Source organism: Camelina sativa, chromosome 19, assembly GCF_030686135.1.
Source record: "Camelina sativa cultivar CO46 ecotype springtype chromosome 19, ASM3068613v1".
NCBI lineage: Eukaryota > Viridiplantae > Streptophyta > Magnoliopsida > Brassicales > Brassicaceae > Camelina > Camelina sativa.
In genome coordinates this window covers 25,217,203-25,235,444 of record NC_141898.1, presented here as the reverse complement: position 1 = coordinate 25,235,444, position 18,242 = coordinate 25,217,203, and the positions used below count along the sequence as shown (strand labels likewise).

At 39.1% G+C, this 18,242-nt stretch overlaps 3 protein-coding genes across 3 annotated transcripts; all 3 read right to left on the bottom strand.

The window, feature by feature from the left end:
* Positions 1-967: 967 nt before the first annotated feature.
* On the bottom strand, positions 968-1,252 carry LOC109130927 (protein RALF-like 11). The gene has a single exon (XM_019241054.2). It carries the CDS (start codon positions 1,250-1,252, stop codon positions 1,034-1,036), a length of 219 nt encoding a protein of 72 aa, XP_019096599.1. The 3' UTR covers positions 968-1,033.
* A 317-nt stretch (positions 1,253-1,569) lies between these two features.
* On the bottom strand, positions 1,570-8,864 carry LOC104768177 (GDSL esterase/lipase At2g19010). Its single transcript, XM_010492103.2, has 5 exons — positions 8,584-8,864; positions 7,886-8,010; positions 7,310-7,534; positions 2,114-2,360; positions 1,570-1,982 (listed from the first exon to the last, which is right to left on the bottom strand). The coding sequence occupies exons 1-5, from the start codon at positions 8,822-8,824 to the stop codon at positions 1,774-1,776; spliced, it is 1,047 nt and encodes a 348-aa protein (XP_010490405.1). The 5' UTR covers positions 8,825-8,864; the 3' UTR covers positions 1,570-1,773.
* Positions 8,865-13,143: 4,279 nt separating this feature from the next.
* On the bottom strand, positions 13,144-15,695 carry LOC147921000 (uncharacterized). The gene is made up of 5 exons (XM_087501333.1): positions 15,536-15,695; positions 15,024-15,421; positions 14,675-14,912; positions 13,400-13,894; positions 13,144-13,286 (listed from the first exon to the last, which is right to left on the bottom strand). The coding sequence occupies exons 1-5, from the start codon at positions 15,693-15,695 to the stop codon at positions 13,144-13,146; spliced, it is 1,434 nt and encodes a 477-aa protein (XP_087357459.1).
* Positions 15,696-18,242: the final 2,547 nt, after the last annotated feature.

Below are 18,242 nucleotides of genomic sequence, written 5' to 3'. Positions count from 1 at the left end.
GTCGTGGATATATTCACATGCGAAGCTAGCCTATGAAAGCTTCCCTAAGGTAGGAGATAGTAAACTGAACATGTAAACACAACAGAGGAAAGTGTTGTTGCGGTACTGACTGTTTTGGTCTTAATGCAAGCAAATCCGGATTATTTATAAAACAAAATATTGTTCTTCCAGTTCAGATAAAGGGAAAGACATGCAAGATATCATGCAGCAAAGTACTCGCATAATTAGATCCTAATTTTAGTAAATGATCTGCAATTATATAATTTATGTCATGTGTTAATTAGATGTAGACTTCATATTTCTTTATTTTCAATTTTGTTCTGTTAAATGAAAATGAATTTCTGTTTCTTCAATTTAAGTTTGTTTTGTAACATCTCTCAAAATTTACAATATTAATTCAAAGTTTTGTATTATAGTAGTCTGTAATTGTATTAGAATTTGGTCATTGTATGTGTATATAACAGAAAATAGTGTGACATAGAGATACATATTCACCTATCATCTTTTTGCCGTTCTCTTCATTTGTGTTGTCTACCTCGTTAATCAACATTTTTAACAAAATTTTATACTCTCACATTGCATTTGACAATTAATTATGGGAAAAGCTTAAGTACCTTTGCAATTTTATGGTATAACAATTTTATCTTGAAAAAATAATTATTATATGATAAATTTATTTAATATGACATATAAAAATGATCAGTTTATTTAAAAGTAGCTAAACATTTTTAATATACAATTACTCATAAAATATTGTATCTTTTACTAAATTAAATTCAAACTCATGTAATGCGAATAATTTCTAGTTGAATATAAAGAAGAGTGATAAACACTAGCTATAGTAATTTAATCAATTATGAAATATATACTTGATATCTTTAATACAATGATCTGAGGATGAATTCCATCATTAATTAATATGACACACATAGTGTATATGCAATGTAAACCACATACGTAGGGAGCTCAGATAGATGAACAATCAGTTTGGATAGATGAAGAATCAGTTTGGATGACGAACGCCACTTCGGGTTCAATCGCGCTGACACCTATTCATTTTGGTGCAGCCACGGCGGTACTCGTTAACAGTGGTAGGGTTTTTATGTTCGGCACCTGGAGGGTTGCATCCGGGACGTGGATTAGGACCGAAGAAACTGTTTAACACACCGTAGTTTATGAAATCCCGACCCTCCACTGATTTTGCATTCACCACGGCACAAATCACTAGCAAGCATATCACCCATGCGTTCATATTTTATTACTTATTGAGATCCTTCTTCTTTTTGGAATGTTAGTAGTTAAAAAAACGAAAGTGAAAAGTGTGCTACTTTATATATAGGAAGAGGTTAGAAGTTGCATTAGATTTAGCTAAATTAAGGATGTTAAAATTAGGATTTTTGGGTTTGCTTTCTTATCATCCAATGAGAAAGAAGATAATAAAATTAATATTAGATTGGTGTAATTTGTTACAAGTTACAACTGTCTACATTATTGACTAACCAACACCTTTTCGTCAAGTAAAAACTAAAATATACTCAGAATTGCATTAATCTAAAACTAATCGTTAAATGTGACAACATTTCAACTTTTATGAAATTAAATCCGTATACAAAGATGTGAGTTTTGTTTTTACTTTCCACTAAATGAGACAGAGATTAACCTCACAAAAACTTTTGTTATTGAGCTATATATACACATTCACTATTCCTTGTTAAAGATCTCCCAAAATCAAAATGTCATCAAATTTTCATGTCAATGTGTAGGAGCTAGCCACTATTCCTTTACAAGTTGGGCGATGCTGTACGGTTTAGTTAGGAGTCCGTCGAACGAACCCTTTGCCACTACCATATTGGTGGCTTCCGAGCTGTGAAGATCATCCCAAAAGACATACTCAGTTCTGTTTGCACAAACTGGCCTGTTGGGGACACAAAGTTCGTCCCCCGGGGTTACGGTGCAACAACCCTTGTGTCCAACCTTAAATCCTATATATGAAATTACAAGAGAGCGTGGAAAAATTAGTTCAACTGATATTAGAATTAAAATATTCTTATATAACAGAGAGAAGGCTAAGGGACCAAAACTTGTAATAAGTCATTAGTTCAATATGGTTTACCTAGAAAAGTGTAGGCTAAGGGATCTCCACCGGAGAAAAGATCGACAAAAGTAAACTTTGAACCTTTGACCTTCTTATTAAAGTCCATGACAAGGTCGTCAAGGTTCATATTAAAAATCTTCACTGCTTCGTTCACTTCGCGGGAACAGCTTTTACCGTCACTGTGGGACTTCATCATCTTTGGTGTGCACCCGATCTGACTGAGTCCGAAAAGTGCCACCTTCCTCGCTCCTAGACGGTGCAAATTCTACATGCACATAATCAAAATTATTATAAAACAATATAAGAATTGAACGAGTATCTTAAAAATTATGTTAGATGACAAACATATCTAAATGGTATTAGGATATGTGTGAATCTTATGTCTCCTATATTCACGTAGATACGATACTATCTTCTAGCTAGGCAACTCTGTATAAATACCTTGTCATGAATAAACACGATATATTACATTCGTATATTCGTATATCAGAGCAATAAGATCCTCTTACCTAATTTTCTTAAAACCTTGCTGCCACCGCTGTTGTTCTAGAACAACCGCCATCGCCGTTAAAATTCTATCAAAGCTGCCACCGCCGTTGCTCTTTCACAACCGTCGTCGCCGCAAATCTCTTTGTTTCAACCGTTATCCTCTACAACTCTACTATGGCGACTCCTCCACAAACCCAGGTTGTTGTTGCATCATCACCATCCCCGTATACTATGAGTTCTTCTGACAATCCAGTAGCCTTGATCTCTTCTGTTATTCTACAAGAAGACAATTACTCTGAATGGGCCACTGAGTTACGCAACTCGTTGCAAGCTAAACATAAGCTGGGGTTTATTGATGGTACTATTGCAAAACCTACTGCTGAACCTGATTTGAGCTTGTGGTGTGCCGCGAACTCTATGATTGTGCGCTGGATTTGAACCTCTATTGATCCTAAACTTCGATCCACTGTCTCCTTCATCGCCGATGCATCGACGTTGTGGGAAAGTCTTCGTTCTCGGTTCTTAGTTAGCAACGGTGTTCGTAAGCAAGTTTTAAAAGACGAGATTGATGAGTGTAATCAAAACGGCCAATCTGTTTTGGAGTAGTATGGTCGTTTGTCAAAGTTATGGGAGGAGCTGCAAAACTACAAAACTGGCTGTGACTGTATGTGTGCTGCTGCTCCAGGTATTGCTAAAGACCGTGAAGATGACCGTATCCATCAGTTTCTTTTTGGTTTAGACCTTCCACGTTTCAGCAACATCCGTTCCACCATTACTGGAAAAGACCCCAAGCCTCCACTTACTCAGGTGTACTCTCGGGTTATTCGGGAGGAACAAAACCTCAATGTTGTTCGATCCAAGGAGATTGACAAAACAGAGGTGATCGGTTTCACTGCCAAAACAGAGGTCCCTGTTCATGCTGCTGCTGTTTCTAGTCCACGTTTTCGTGATTGTTCCTCATTGTCGTGTACACATTGTCGACGCCAAGGTCATGAAGCCTCCGAATGTTTTCAGCTTCATGGCTTCCCGGACTGGTATTTCGATAACAAAGGTGGTACTCGACCGGATAACAGAGACACCTCCAAACCTTCGGTTCAGCGAGGAGGCCGCCCAAAAAGGGGCATTGGTCGGGGTCGTGGTCGAGCTAACAGTGCTCGAGTTGCATCGTCTACTGAGAATGGCAACAATCAGACAACACAGCTCATTCACCTGCTTGAAGCCCAACGCTCCAACATGTCTTCAGAAAAATTGTCGGGTAAAACTCATTTTTCTGATGTTGTTTTAGATACAGGCGCCTTTCATCACATGATGGCTGATCTTTCGATTTTGGTGGATGTCTTTGACATAATCCCCTCACATGTGACTAAACCTGATGGTAGTCCATCACGGGCTACCAAATGCGGTTCACTTCCATTGAGTTCTGCTTATTTACTCACCAACATTTTGTTTCTTCCTGATTTCAACTGCACTTTGATCTCAGTTTCAAAACTTCTCAAACAAACCGGATCCATTGGAATTTTTACTGATACTCTTTGTTTCTTACAGGACCGTTTTTCGAGGACTTTGATTGGAACGGTGAAGAACGTGAGGGAGTGTACTATTTTACGGGAGTGTTGGCTGCACGGTCTTACAAGGCATTTGTGTCTCCTAAGGCGTCCAGTGGTTTGTGGCATCGTCGACTTGGTCATCCTTCCCCTGGTGTTTTAGTTTCTTTAAGCGAGTGTGTTGAATCTCCTAGGAACTTTGAGGATTTTAAAAGTTGTGACATTTGTTTTCGTGCTAAACAAACACGAGATGTTTTTCATGAGAGTAATAATAAAGCTACGGATTGTTTTTCACTTGTGCATTGTGATGTTTGGGGTACCTATCGTACTCCTTCTACAACTGGTGCTACATATTTTCTAACATTGGTTGATGATCACTCTCGTGCTGTTTGGACATACCTCATGTCTGCTAAATCAGAGGTGTCACAATTGATTCGAAATTTTTGTGCTATGTCTGAACGTCAGTTTGGAAAACCAGTCAAGTATTTTCGCACTGACAACGGCACTGGGTTTATGTGTCTCTCTTCATATTTTCAAGAACATGGCATTCTTCATCAAACGTCATGAGTTGATACCCCTCAACAGATGGACGGGTTCAACGCAAACAACAGCATATCCTCAACGTTGTTCGAGCTTGTCTCTTTCAAAGTCATATGCCGGTTACGTTTTGGGGAGAAAGCATCCTCACCACAACTCATCTAATAAACCGCACCCCGTCTTCGGTGTTAAAGAATAAGACTCCTTATGAAATCTTATATGGTCGTCATCCAACCTATGATATGATCTGCACATTTGGTTGTTTGTGCTATGCTCATCATCGATCCCGAGATAAGGACAAGTTTGGTCCTCGCAGTCGGAAATGTGTCTTTGTTGGTTACCCGTATGGTAAGAAGGGATGCCGTTTATATGATCTTGTTACCAAGAAATTTTTCATTAGCCGAGACGTCCGTTTTCAAGAGGATATATTTCCATTTCTCCATCAACTATCGTCTCTGCCTTCTCCCTTTCCATCCCTACCTGTCGTGATTGATGATGATTGGGTGTCGTCACCCTTATTGGTTCCGGCTGTTTCTCAGCTTATCTCTCTACAAGAAGATTCTCCTAACCTGACTACTGTGTTGCCCCAGGTTGTGGCACCCGATCCTTCTTTGGCTTCCCCTGCCACGGAGAGTTCCCCCTCTTCGCCTTCATCGTCTTCGATACCTCTTCCTATTTTGGAACAGACAGAATATGTGTCACCGTCTACACCTGGTTTACCGGAACTCTTGGGCAAAGGACACCGAAAGAAGTTTCTGTCTATTTTCCTTAAAGATTTTGTCATCCCTCCTGTACACTCCTCTTCTCACGTTCTTACTCCTGTTTCTTCTGAATCATTGTCCTCCTCTACGGTCTCTGGTAAGATCCTCTATCCAATCTCACAGTATTTGTCTAATGAAGGTTTCTCTGCAAACCATATTGCTTTCATGGCCGCTATTTCAGACAGTAACGAACCCCGACATTTTAAAGATGCGGTTCTCATAAAAGAGTGGTGTGAAGCTATGCGCAAAGAAATAGAGGCTCTTGAGGCTAATCATACGTGGGATGTTACTGATCTACCTCCGGGAAAGAAAGCCATCAACAGTAAATGGGTGTACAAACTAAAATTTAACTCTGATGGCTCTCTTGAACATCATAAAGCTCGTCTTGTGGCCATGGGTAATACACATAAAGAAGGGGTCGATTTCAAGGAAACTTTTGCTCCGGTTGCAAAGATAACTACCGTTCGATCTCTTGTCGGTGTTGCTGCTGCCAAGAATTGGGAGGTTCACCAAATGGATGTCCATAATGCTTTTCTGCATGGGGATCTTGAAGAAGAGGTTTATATGAAGCTACCACCGGGTTTCAAGTCTAGTGATCCAAATAAGGTGTGTCGTCTTCGTAAGTCATTGTATGGTCTCAAGCAGTCACCTCGCTGTTAGTTCTCCAAGCTCTCGACAGCACTTCGCGAATTGGGTTTCAAACAGAGCTACCAAAATTATTCCTTGTTCACTTTGATTCGCGGGGATATTATTTTGCATATTCTTGTTTATGTTGATGACTTTGTCATTGCTGGGAATAATCTGGAAGTTTTTAACAAGTTCAAAGTGCAGCTAAACAAATTTTTTCACATGAAGGATCTTGGCAAGCTGAAATATTTTTTGGGACTCGAGGTTTCGCGTGGCAAAGACGGGTTTTGTTTATCTCAACAGAAATATGCCTTGAACATTATTATTGAGGCTGGTATGTTGGGAGCTAAGCCGGTTTCGACTCCTATGGAACTCAACCACAAGCTCGGTTCAGTGAAGGGTCCTGCCTACGCCAATCCGGATCAGTATCGCCGTTTAGTTGGCCGTTTTATCTACTTAATCATCACTCGCCCGGATTTGAGTTTTGTTGTGCATATTATTTCACAGTTTATGAAGTCTCCTCTCGTTGCACATTGGGAGGCTGCTATGCGGCTTGTATGTTATCTCAAGGGCTCCCCTGCTCAAGGTATCTTTCTTCGGTCCAATAGTTCTCTCACTCTCACTGCTTATTGCGACGCATATCACTCTGCTTGCCCTCAAACCTGTCGGTCGCTCTCTGCTTACGTTATTTATTTGGGGGACTCGCCAATCTCTTGGCGGACAAAGAAACAGGATACGGTGTCTAGTTCGTCGGCCGAAGCAGAGTATCGGGCAATGGCCTACACTCTTAAAGAGGTCAAGTGGTTGAAGGGTTTAATGGAGGACCTCGGGGTGGATCATTCTCACCCGATACCATTCTACTGTGACAGTCAAGCGGTCATCCATATTGCCACTAACCCTGTTTTTCACGAAAAAACGAAACATATAGAGCGGGATTGCCATCAAGTTCGTGATGCAGTTCAAGATAAGTTGATTGCTACCGTGCACATTTCAACAACGGACCAAGTTGCTGATCTTCTTACCAAGTCGTTGCCTGCGCCTATTTTTCAAACTTTGTTGTCCACGTTGGGTGTCCGAGATTTCGTTCCACCAACGTGAGGGGGGTATTAGGATATGTGTAAATCTTATGTCTCCTATATTCACGTAGATACGATACTATCTTCTAGCTAGGCAACTCTATATAAATACCTTGGCAACATAATGAATAAACACGATATATTACATTCATTTATTTGAGCATTACAGTACCACTTTACCTTCAAGTGAGAACGGTAGATAATAATAAGAGAATATGCGTATTGTTTAGGAGTGTAGCGTCGTTTACTGTTGTATGGCTTTGACATGAAGTAATTGTTGATGTAATCGTTGCTTCCGATGTTGATTGCGTAGAGACATTGTTGCAGTTTTTCTGATGGTACATTTACTTTCTTTATCGCCCTCTTGTGATTTTGTATTTGCTTTCTTAAACTGATTCTACCTCCCTATATATATATAGCCAGATATCAATAAATAATTTGGGTTTATTCCTTTATAATCAGTGTTTTGTTATTTTAAACATTAATTAAGGTACTACAACTAAAAGATTCCATCAAAACTCTACAGTTAATCCCGTCTGAGCAAAGGTAGTGTTAAGATAGATAACCTCCGGGAAAATCCTCCCATGCATTACAACTTTTAAAAAAACTTTAACAATAAAACTACTGAAAACTAAACAGTTTCCAAAGAAATGAGAGGTCAGAGCTAAGCTTACTATAGTTTATGAGATTTTAAAGGCAAGTTATTTATCACCAAACGAAGTCTACTTATAAGTTTGTCTAGTTCTTACTTCTTACCAAATGTTGGCTAGTTTCTTCACGAAGTCCACCTCCACCGGAAGCGTAGTTAATCCCGGTGTGAGCTTGATTCGGTGATGAATTGGCGAATGATGGTATGAAATCCTTAAAACCAGATAGTTCACCTAACGAGAAAAACATCATTAATCTACACAAACACTTGTAAAGACTAATACATATATATAATCTGAGACATATATATATATATATAATTTTAAGAATTTTTTTTACATCAAATATAATAATATAATACAAATAATAAAACTGCATATAACCTACTGAGCTGACTATATGCATGCATATGTCTCTCAAATCTCAATCTACGTAATTATATATTACGCATATGAATGAAACACAGAGGTACGAAATGGAGAGACTAGATGTTGATGTCACAGTTTTAACTTTTAACTATATTAAAAATAAAATTTGAAAATATTTGATTAAATGATACTTGAATATATGTGTTAACCTATTAAAGATATTTGTTATTCTCTTGTATCTAGTGACATTAGTGTAAAAATGGTGTACTAATTAAATGTTATTTTATGAAGTATATATTGATATGATGAATACCAATTCTAGAGTTTCTATTGCGATTTTTTTTCATTTGTTTATGATTTTTTAACATCTTTTCTTTCTCAATTTTCAAAACTAGATAATGGATATACAAATGTATATTGAATAAATCGGGAACTAACCGATAATATCCGGAATAGTGCGGCCATTGGTAAACCGGCCGGTCGGGCCATTTGGAAAGTCAATACCATATGGTGAATAGTTGACTTTTGCCTTGGATTTCAAGTTATTATTGTTGCCATTATCGGAAAGTGAGTCACCAAAGATGAAGAAACACGGCACTTGTTGCCCGTAGACCACCGTAGCCGCCGAAGACACGATGGCCGCAACTAACCAAAAAGCTTTAGACATTCCTTTAACCATTTGTTTCAAAAATTTAAATAACAAGAAACTGAACAGAAGAAATATTTATTGAAAAAAAGAAGTAAGAACTGTTTTTTAATTGAAGTTGTGATATAAGAGAGGCCGGAAGTTTAAGTTTAATTTTGAAATTGATTCTATGAAGAGTATTAAAAAGGCTATTTAAAGGAAGGGGTAATGAGATAATTAAGGGAGACTACAATATTTTGTTTTTGGGGAGGATCTTTAATTATAGTTAACCATATAATTTGTGATAGTGAATCTACTCGGATTTTATTTTAACAAATTTTCAAATAATTTGTTTAAGATATCCGTATCACATCAAAGCATAATACTAGTACTTTGTACTCCCTTGTTTCACAAAAGTGTAGTTATATTCATATCTACTATAATTCTAATAAAATAATGATGGTTTAAATTCAAAATTTATAATTTTGGTAATGATATTATTAGATTTTCACCTAATGGAATTGGTGATCTAATGACAGTGATTGTATTTGTGGTTCAAATCACAAACAGTATGCGCTATTTCATATAATTTGGTATAATAAAAATGGGGCTATGAGACTTTCTATTTCTTGTAAACGGGGAGTGATCCGAGTTTTTACCACCTGACTACTAATTTCATGAGTGAGTGTAGCCGTCCAACAGAGGTGGCCATGAAGCAGGAATCTGTCGCTTATAATCGCTGGTTACTTGTTTCTGGTTTAGAAGAAAATTTCCTAAAGCAGAAGTCAAAACTCCACTGGATTCAGGTGGGCGATGGGAACAATAAGGCCTTTTACAATGCTGCTAAGATTCGTGAGCTCAAAAATGCGATTAGAGAAAATAAATATGCTGATCGTTCAATCATTGACACACAGGAAGCAATCAAATCCGAGGCTGAGAGGTTCTTTCATGCTTTCTTGGGTCATAAACTACCTAATTATCAAGGGATACCTGCTGCAGAGTTGATTTCTTTACTGAGCTATCGATGTTCTGATGCTGATCAAGCACACTTGGAAAAGGAAGTTATTGAGGTTGCGATAAAAGACACCCTGTTCTCCATGCCCAATGACAAAAGTCTCGGTCATGATGGCTTTACGGTTGAAATTCCTCAAGTCCACATGGTCCATTGTGAAAACCGACTTCATATACTCTATTCAGTCCTTTTTCAAATATGGTTTCCTTCCAAAAGGGATCAATACCACCATTTTAGCGCTTATCCTTAAAGAAAAAAGAGGTTAAGGAGATGAAGGACTATAGGCCAATTTCGTGTTGCAATGTCACTTACAAGGTGATCTCAAAGCTTCTTGCTAATCGACTGAAAAAGCTGCTTCCAAGTTTCATTGCTCTAAATCAAACTGCATTCATTAATGATCGCCTATTGATGGAAAGCGTTCTTATGGCATCAGAAATAGTCAAAGACTATCATAAGGACACAGTGTCCTCACGAAGTGAGGTGAAGATTGATATCTCCAAAGCTTTTGACTCAGTTCAATGGTCGTTTCTACTATCCATTTTATCGACTATGAACTTTCTAACACAATTTATATGATGGATCGAACTGTGCATAACAACAGCTTCCTTCTCGGTTCAAGTGAATGGCGAACTGTCAGGCTTGTTTCGTAGTGAATGTGGCCTCAGACAAGGATGTTCCTTATCAGCATACCTCTTTGTCATATGCATGCAAGTCCTGTCCGCAATGATAGATAAGGCGGCTTTGGAGAGGCGGATTGGTTATCATCCATAATGTCAGAACATTAAGCTCACACATTTATGTTTTGCTGATGATTTATTGGTGTTCACTGATGGGACTAAGAGCTCTATTGAAGGAATCCTTGATATTTTTACTCAGTTTGCTGGTTTTTCAGGTCTAAATATTAGCCTGGAAAAATCAACTCTCTACATGGCTGGCGTAACATATAGACAGGGATATGATCTTGCGATCATTTCCATTTGCAACAGGCTCTCTGCCTGTTCGCTACCTTGGTCTACCTCTCTTAACTAATTGCATGACTACAGCTGACAACACCCCTTTGTTTGAACGAATTCGAGAAAGAATTGGCATTTGGACAGCAAGACATCTTTCATTTGCTGGTCGCCTACAACTCATCAGTTCGGTGATTCATAGTCTTACCAACTTCTGGATGTCTGCTTTTTGTCTACCAAGTGCCTGTCTAGCAGAAATAGATAGATTGTGTTATGCTTTTTATGGTCAGGACCTTCCCTCAACACAAAGAAAGCTAAGGTGACTTGGAAAGAGGTTTGCCTCCCCAAGGACAAAGGAGGACTGGGACTACGTTCGTTGCAGGAAGTGAACAAAGTGTTATAATTAGCGGAAGAGATTGAGAGTTTGATTAGATTAGAGAGAAAGTGTTTAGTGTGAACAAAGAGAATCTCGAATAGAATAGGTTTCCATAGAATATGTTTTACAATATGAGACTACAACCTTAAATAGGAGAGCTAACTAGGGAAACTCCTTTACAAATATGGAAACATACGATAGGGACATAAAAAGAGAGAGAAGCTTTCCCAAAGTTGATAGCGATGCCACCTTAGTCAACTTGCACATGTGATCTTTCCTTCCCTACACCTCCAACGGCTAGATTAGAGCATTCTAGATCATTGTATGGGACGAACTTCTTCTCTTCTCCTTTTGTCATAATAAGCTCGACCTTATTGTGGTATGGCCAGTATGGTCATCCATACGGTACGGACAACCTCGGATAGACCTTAATCAATACTCCCCCTCAAGCTTAGCCGAATACGATGGCTAAGCATGGAACCCATGAAGCATCACCTCATTAAAAGAAAACCTTAACATAGAAAACCTCATGGGACAAAACTATGTTAAGGGAAAAAGAGTGTGATGTCCATGAATTAGAGAAGTGTATCAAGGATGTGTGAGGTCTACAAGTCCGAGTTTGCGATGAATATGTTCACAAACCTTAGGACATGCAGCCTTAGTGAAAATGTCCGCTAGTTGATCTTCACTTCGAGTGTAACACGGTAAGACCCCCCCCCCCCTTCTTTGATATTTTCACGAACTTTGTGGCAGACTACTTGAATGTGCTTGGTTCTCTCATGAAAGATCGAGTTGGTAGCTATATGGATCGCAGCTTGATTAGCACAATGCATGGTGATTGGTTGTTTTGACTCGATGCCAAGATCCTTGAGAAGTGCCTTCAACCATGTTAGTTCATTTGTAAGCTTCCTCATTGCTTGATACTCGACCTCAGCACTAGAGCTTGAGACCACTTTCTGCTTCTTTGATTTCCATGTTACTAAGTTGCCTCCAATGAAAGTACAGTACCCAATGGTAGACCATCGGTCTATAGTATCCCCGGCATAATCCGCGTCATAGTAGCCCACTATCTCCGTGTTGGAGTTTTTGCCCATCCGAATTCCTTGACCCGGGGTTCTTTTGAGATAGCTCAGGATTCTTTCCACCATGCTCCACTGATACTTGGTTGGAGCCTTCAGATGTTGACTCACCTGATTCACAGCATAACACATATCAGGTCGTATAATGGTTAGATAAATCCACTTACCCAAAAATCGTATATATCGGGTGACATCCTCATATGGCTCATCCATTGGGTCCCGCGGCTTTCCTTCCTTGGCCTGGATGCTCTCCCCCTTTCGCTTGAGCTGGTAGTCCTCATCGAGAGGGGTTAGGACAGGTTTAACAACAAGCTTTTCTGTTTCAGTCAACAAATCAAGAGTATACTTCTTTTGTGAAAGAAACAAGCCCTCCGGAGAGCGAAAAATTTCAATTCCTAGGAAGTATTTTAGCTCACCAAGATCTTTGTTATCAAAAATAGATTTAAGAAACAGTTTAGTGTCAGAGATACCGTCCTTGTTGTCGCCGGTGACAATGATATCGTCAACATATATGAGCATTATTATAATCCCGAGATCAGTTTGAAGAGTAAAAAGTGTATGATCAGCCTCTGAACGCCGGAAGCCACGTTCTTTTAGGGTTGAGCTAAGTTTGTGGTACCAAGCACGGAGAGATTGTTTTAGGTCGTAGATGGCTTTGCGGAGTCGAAGAACTTTCCCCGGAGCAACCATATCCTCTAATCCTGGCGGTGTTGTCATATAGACTTCATCATCGATTCGCCTTGAAGAAAAGCATTTTTGACATCCATTTGCCACAAATCCCATGAAAGATTAACCGCCAACGAGAGTACGACTCAAACCGTGTGTAACTTAGCCACCGGAGCAAAGGTTTCCTTGTAGTCAGCACCATAGGTTTGCGTAAAACCACGAGCGACCAAGCGAGCTTTATATCGCTCAATGTCACCATTGCTTAGGTACATGATAATAAAGACCCATTTTCAGATAACTGCCTTTTTGCCTTTAGAAATATCAGCTTCATCCCAAGTATGATTACGAATCATGGCTCCAGTTTCATCTTTAACAGCATCTAACCATTTGTCATGAGCTTGGGCCTCTTCATAGGTTTGGGGAATCCAATTGTCTTCAATTTTACCAAAGAAGGCTTGGTGAGCTCAAGCGAACAAACCGCTTGGATAGGATGAGCCACTGCTTGACTATTATAGTAAACCCTTGGATGAGACCGAATGTGTGCACTCCTGCATAGATTTTGGTGTGTAGGTCCTTGTACGTCTTGTGAGGTTACATGATCTCCAGCAGCAGCCGCTTCATCGGAGTGTGAGGAAATTTGTTCAGTTTCACCTATATCACTCTCCATGGATTCGCTTGTATCAGCATGAGGCTCGTCAATCACTAGAGTAACATCATGAGTGGTGGTGATATTAGGTTCTGTCTCGGCATGGTTTGGTTCGGTTGGATTATTTCTCGTCTCGGATGGAGGGTTGCCTAGATGATCAAGTAGAAACCTTAAGCTGGAGGCTCGGTCATTGGGCAAATCCGAAAGATCTTTAAGACTATTCCAATCCTTCTTGTTGAAGTAACCCACATTTTCCATGAACTTCACATCTCTAGAGACGAACAGGCGACTTGTGGTTGGATCATAGCATTTATAGCCTTTTTGTGTTGTGGAGTAACCAATGAACATACACTTGTTGCTTTTGGCATCGGGTTTGCTCCGCTGTTCCCCGGAGACTAAAACAAAACAAACACAGCCAAACACACGTAAGCGTTCCAAGGATGGTTTAAGTTTGTTTAGTACCTCAAATGGAGACAAATCATTGAGAACTTTTGTCGGTGTCCTATTGATGAGATAGCATGCCGTCATTACAGCATCGCCCCAAAATATCTTAGTAACATTTGTATGAAACATCATCGACCTTGCAACCTCCATAAGGTGTAGATTCTTCCTCTCAGCCACACCATTTTGTTGAGGCGTATATGGCAGCTGGTTTGTTGTAAGATACCATGTTTAGTAAGATGCTCTTTGAACTTGTGAATTGTGTACTCACCTCCATTGTCCGATCTAAGTACCTTTATTTTAGCATTGAACTGATTAGTAACATAATTTTGAAAATTAACAAAGGCATCAAACACTCTATCTTTAGATGGTAACAAGGTAATCCATGTGTATTTAGATTTTTCATCAATGAATGTCACAAAGTACTTGTTATTATACCTAGATAGGTATTGTGAAGTCCAAATGCACTAAATCGAAACAATGCTCATAAATGGTATTAGACTTAGGGAAGATAGAATTGCAATGTTTTCCGAGAATACAAGACTCACAACTTGAGTTACAAAAGAAACATTAGGTAACATTAATTCAAGGGCATGAGAATGAGGATGGCCTAGCCTAGCGTGCCATGTCAAATAGCTTCAAGTCCCCTATTCCTTTTACTGGTATTCTATCTCCATTAGCAATAATAACATTACCTAAGGCCGGTTTTATGTTGTCTAATAGACTCGGGTTACTTATCATATGGTAAGAAGCACCCGAATTAACAACAAGAGAACTACTCGGTTTAGAGGCAAAGAAAGTGATACCAGAATCCGTGAGCGAAGCAATAGATCGAATGAGTGCCTCTAGGTCGGATTTCCTCACCACCTCACCATAGGATGCTGTCATAGCTGCTTCATCACCTTGCCTTGACGAGCTCGTCCCTTTCTCGCTTATCGCTTCCTTAGCGAGGTTGACCTTGAACTTTGCATGCTTGAGATGGGGATGAAGAATTCAGCACTTATCCTTCATATGGCCCATATTCTTGTAGTGATTGCATATCCACACCCTTCTGTCTTATTGTTTATACACACCTTTGTTGACCGTGACAAGCTCTCCCTTCCCACTAAAGAGATCTAGAGATCCCTGCTCCGTTTGAATTTGTGAACATATGTCTTCAAAGTTGGGAAGCTTGCCGGCTCTTAGGATATGCTTCAAGAGATCATTGAAGGCAGGATTCAAGGTGAGGAGAAGACCAAAGACTTTATCTTGCTCCTTCCTCTCATTAAGTATCACCGGATCTAGAGTACTTGGTCGTAGGGCTTCAAGTTCCGACCATAGTGCTCTAAACTTGCCAAGATGCTTGGTAAATTCCAAGTCTTCTTGATTAAGATTGTTAATGGCTCGTTTGACTTTAAAGACTCTAGTCAGATTCGAGACATTCCCATAGACATTCTTGAGTGTCTCCCACAGTTCTTTAGACGTCTCGCAGTAAGAGTAGCCTTCAATAATCAGAGCAACTAGAGAGTTTTGAAGAACGGACAGGACAACTTGGTCCTCTTGGAACCATTTTGCCTCTCTTTCTGCCCCTTATTCTTTTTCTTCCTTGGAAGCACCTTTTTTTTCTCCTTTAGAGGTTTGTTTCGGGACATAGTCCATTTCGACATGGCTCCAGAGTCCTCGACCTCCAAGGGCAGTTCTTGTGGTTCTCGTCCACAGCAAATAATTTGTTCCCTTGAGAATGATCGGGGTAACAATCAGCTTAGCGTTTTCCATGATAGGATCCAGCGTATAAACCAAAAAAATTGATTTGAAAAATAGAGAATAAGATCTTGAATGATCTAGAATGAGATGAGGTAAAATAGTTTAAGACTAGAATCGAAAAACATGCTCTAATACCATGTTAGAATTAGCGGAAGAGATTGAGAGCAAACAATAGCGACCATTTAGCAATTCATGTAAGACTGTTTACCGACCAAAGTAAAGGCAGAAGCATAACAGTCGCATATTTACGACAGACAAAAACATCGCATTTTGAGATTGTTCAGTGACAGTAATTTTATCAAAAACAAAGCGTCACAAATTAGCAACGATTTTGCAACGTAAACTCCGGTCACAAGTTTATTTATCCATAACTTGTTACGAATTTGCAACTCCTATTTTTTGCGACAAATTTGCTACAACCTGTGCGACTACTTTGCAACTACATTTGCGACTGTTAAGCGTCTAACACCTGAATTAGATACTATTTTGCGACTCTTTAGCAACTCTCGATTTTTTGAATTTGAAATTTCACATTAGAGAAATGTTAACATGTTTCTATACACATTTCCACTTTGAATTGATCAATGTCAGCCATATAAACTTTGTCAAAGCTTTCCATTTCAGTATTTAGAAACCAAAAATTTGATAATATCTAAATCATTATAAGGAGTTATATGTTATTTCATAAGAAGGTTTGCAATATTCATAAAATTTCAAAACAAAGACATGAAAATAATATTTTAAGCTCATAAACTATTTCATATACTCTATAAGACAATCATGAGTCCATATTGTTAGTTTATATCAATAGACGTGGCCAAAAATGATAGATTTCAAAAATTTGTATTATGACTAAAGTCTAAGAGTCACAATAGAGTAACAATTTGCGACTAACTTGTTACTAACTTTGCGACTATCAATAGAAGTGCTTTGTTTGCGACTATCTTGCCATGGTTTTGCAACGAAATTGCTACTGCTCTGTGACTATTCTGTTACTTTATTTGATAGTTGTCCCATATTTAGTATTTTTTCCCCAAGGTTTAGGTGCGTAATATTCCCCCCATATTTTTTAGTATGTATCTCTTTTGCGACCAATTTGCGACTCCTCTTCGTTAATTACAAGGCTAAGAATCCATTTAGGGTTTCTTTATCTCTTTCTAATTTTCGACGAAGTGTCGAAAACCTCTCAATTCTCTCTTCTTCTCCTCTCGAATCTCTCTTCTTCTCCTCTCGAATCTCTCATCTTATCTTCTCAAATTTGGTCAAATCTATCCTAATCTCCTCTCAAATGGCTGGTGCTAGAAATCCTAAAGGTCGCAGAGGCAGATCCTTAGGAGGTGTTAAGGTTTACAATGGTTTGACTACAGGGGAACCCAGTTCTACCGCAGCTAATCGGCCCTCCAATGGTTTGACTACAGGGGAACCCAGTTCTGCGGCAGTTAATCGGGCCTCCAATGCTTCGACTTTACCAGAGGTCGAACGTCGTCTCACTCCTCTTAGTCTGTGACTAATTCAAATAGAATTGTGCCGTCTCAGTTCCCGCCGAGGACACAACCCTCGCCTCCTGCTTCTCAATCACCTCCTCTTGGTTTTCAACCACCGCGGGTTGGTTCTTAACCACCGCGGGTTGCTTCTCAACCACCGGCTCCTGTTCCTCCACTCATACCAGAACAACAGACCTAAATATGGAAGAGGATTACGACGAAGAAAACCCTAATCCTAATCAAGACCAATACTACCAAGAGATGTTAGATATTTTGCTAGCTCTTCCAGGCCGACAGCATCTACCACCTCTGTTTGTCGATCCCATCCCCGACGTTGAGACTCTATGGTAATTTCTCTTTGCTCTTAGTGTTAGGTTATGATTTTTTTGTTGTAGGTTGAGATAGATTGTTTTATTGTAGGTTGAGAATGATTGTCTTTAAGTTACATCCGCTTAGTGGTAGGTTGAGATTGATTGTTTTTGTTGATTAAGTTTTTGGTTGTGTTTGATTGTTTGTTTGAGACTGATTGTGTTTGATTGTTTGGTTGAGACTAATAACTTGTTTTTGTTTGATTAATTTTAGTGTACGACTGCTTCGTTTGATTAAGTTTAATGTAGGACTACTTTAATTGATTAAGTTTTCTTTACTTTGTTTGTTTAGTTGTCTTTAAGTTACATCGCTTAGTGTTACAATGTTTTTATAGAGACTAATACTTTGTTTTTGTTTTGTGACAGGTTTAACAGGCACAAAGGAAAAATTTCTCGGGTGATTGCGGTAATGCTGATGGTCCTTACTACAGTTGGAAGGTTAGTCCTACACCCATTCTAGAGAGATATTTTAACACATTTGTGGTAATGTCTTATAGCTTTCAAAGTTTTATTATCTCTCATAACTCATTTGTAATATGTAGCGGAAGTTCTATTGGAATACTGGGATAACTGAGCTTGTTAAAGAGAAGTTCTTAAAGATAGCCAAGAAACGAATGAAAGGCATTGTTAGTCAAGCTAAAAACAGTGGTAAACAACCTATTTGGATTCGTGGAGAACTGTGGGCTGAGATGTGTGCTCATTGGAAC

Excerpts from the sequence above, each read along its gene's own strand:
- LOC109130927 (XM_019241054.2), bottom strand. The coding sequence starts at position 1,252 with ATGAACGCATGGGTGATATGCTTGCTAGTGATTTGTGCCGTGGTGAAT.
- LOC104768177 (XM_010492103.2), bottom strand. The coding sequence starts at position 8,824 with ATGGTTAAAGGAATGTCTAAAGCTTTTTGGTTAGTTGCGGCCATCGTG. Across the intron at positions 8,011-8,583 it reads CACTATTCCGGATATTATCG|GTGAACTATCTGGTTTTAAG; the intron begins GTTAGTTCCCGA and ends TTTTCTCGTTAG. Across the intron at positions 7,535-7,885 it reads AAGAAACTAGCCAACATTTG|GGAGGTAGAATCAGTTTAAG; the intron begins GTAAGAAGTAAG and ends ATATATATATAG.
- LOC147921000 (XM_087501333.1), bottom strand. The coding sequence starts at position 15,695 with ATGGAAAACGCTAAGCTGATTGTTACCCCGATCATTCTCAAGGGAACA. Across the intron at positions 15,422-15,535 it reads CTCTAAAGGAGAAAAAAAAG|GCTACTCTTACTGCGAGACG; the intron begins GTGCTTCCAAGG and ends TGATTATTGAAG. Across the intron at positions 14,913-15,023 it reads GGAAGGGAGAGCTTGTCACG|CATGCAAAGTTCAAGGTCAA; the intron begins GTCAACAAAGGT and ends CCCCATCTCAAG.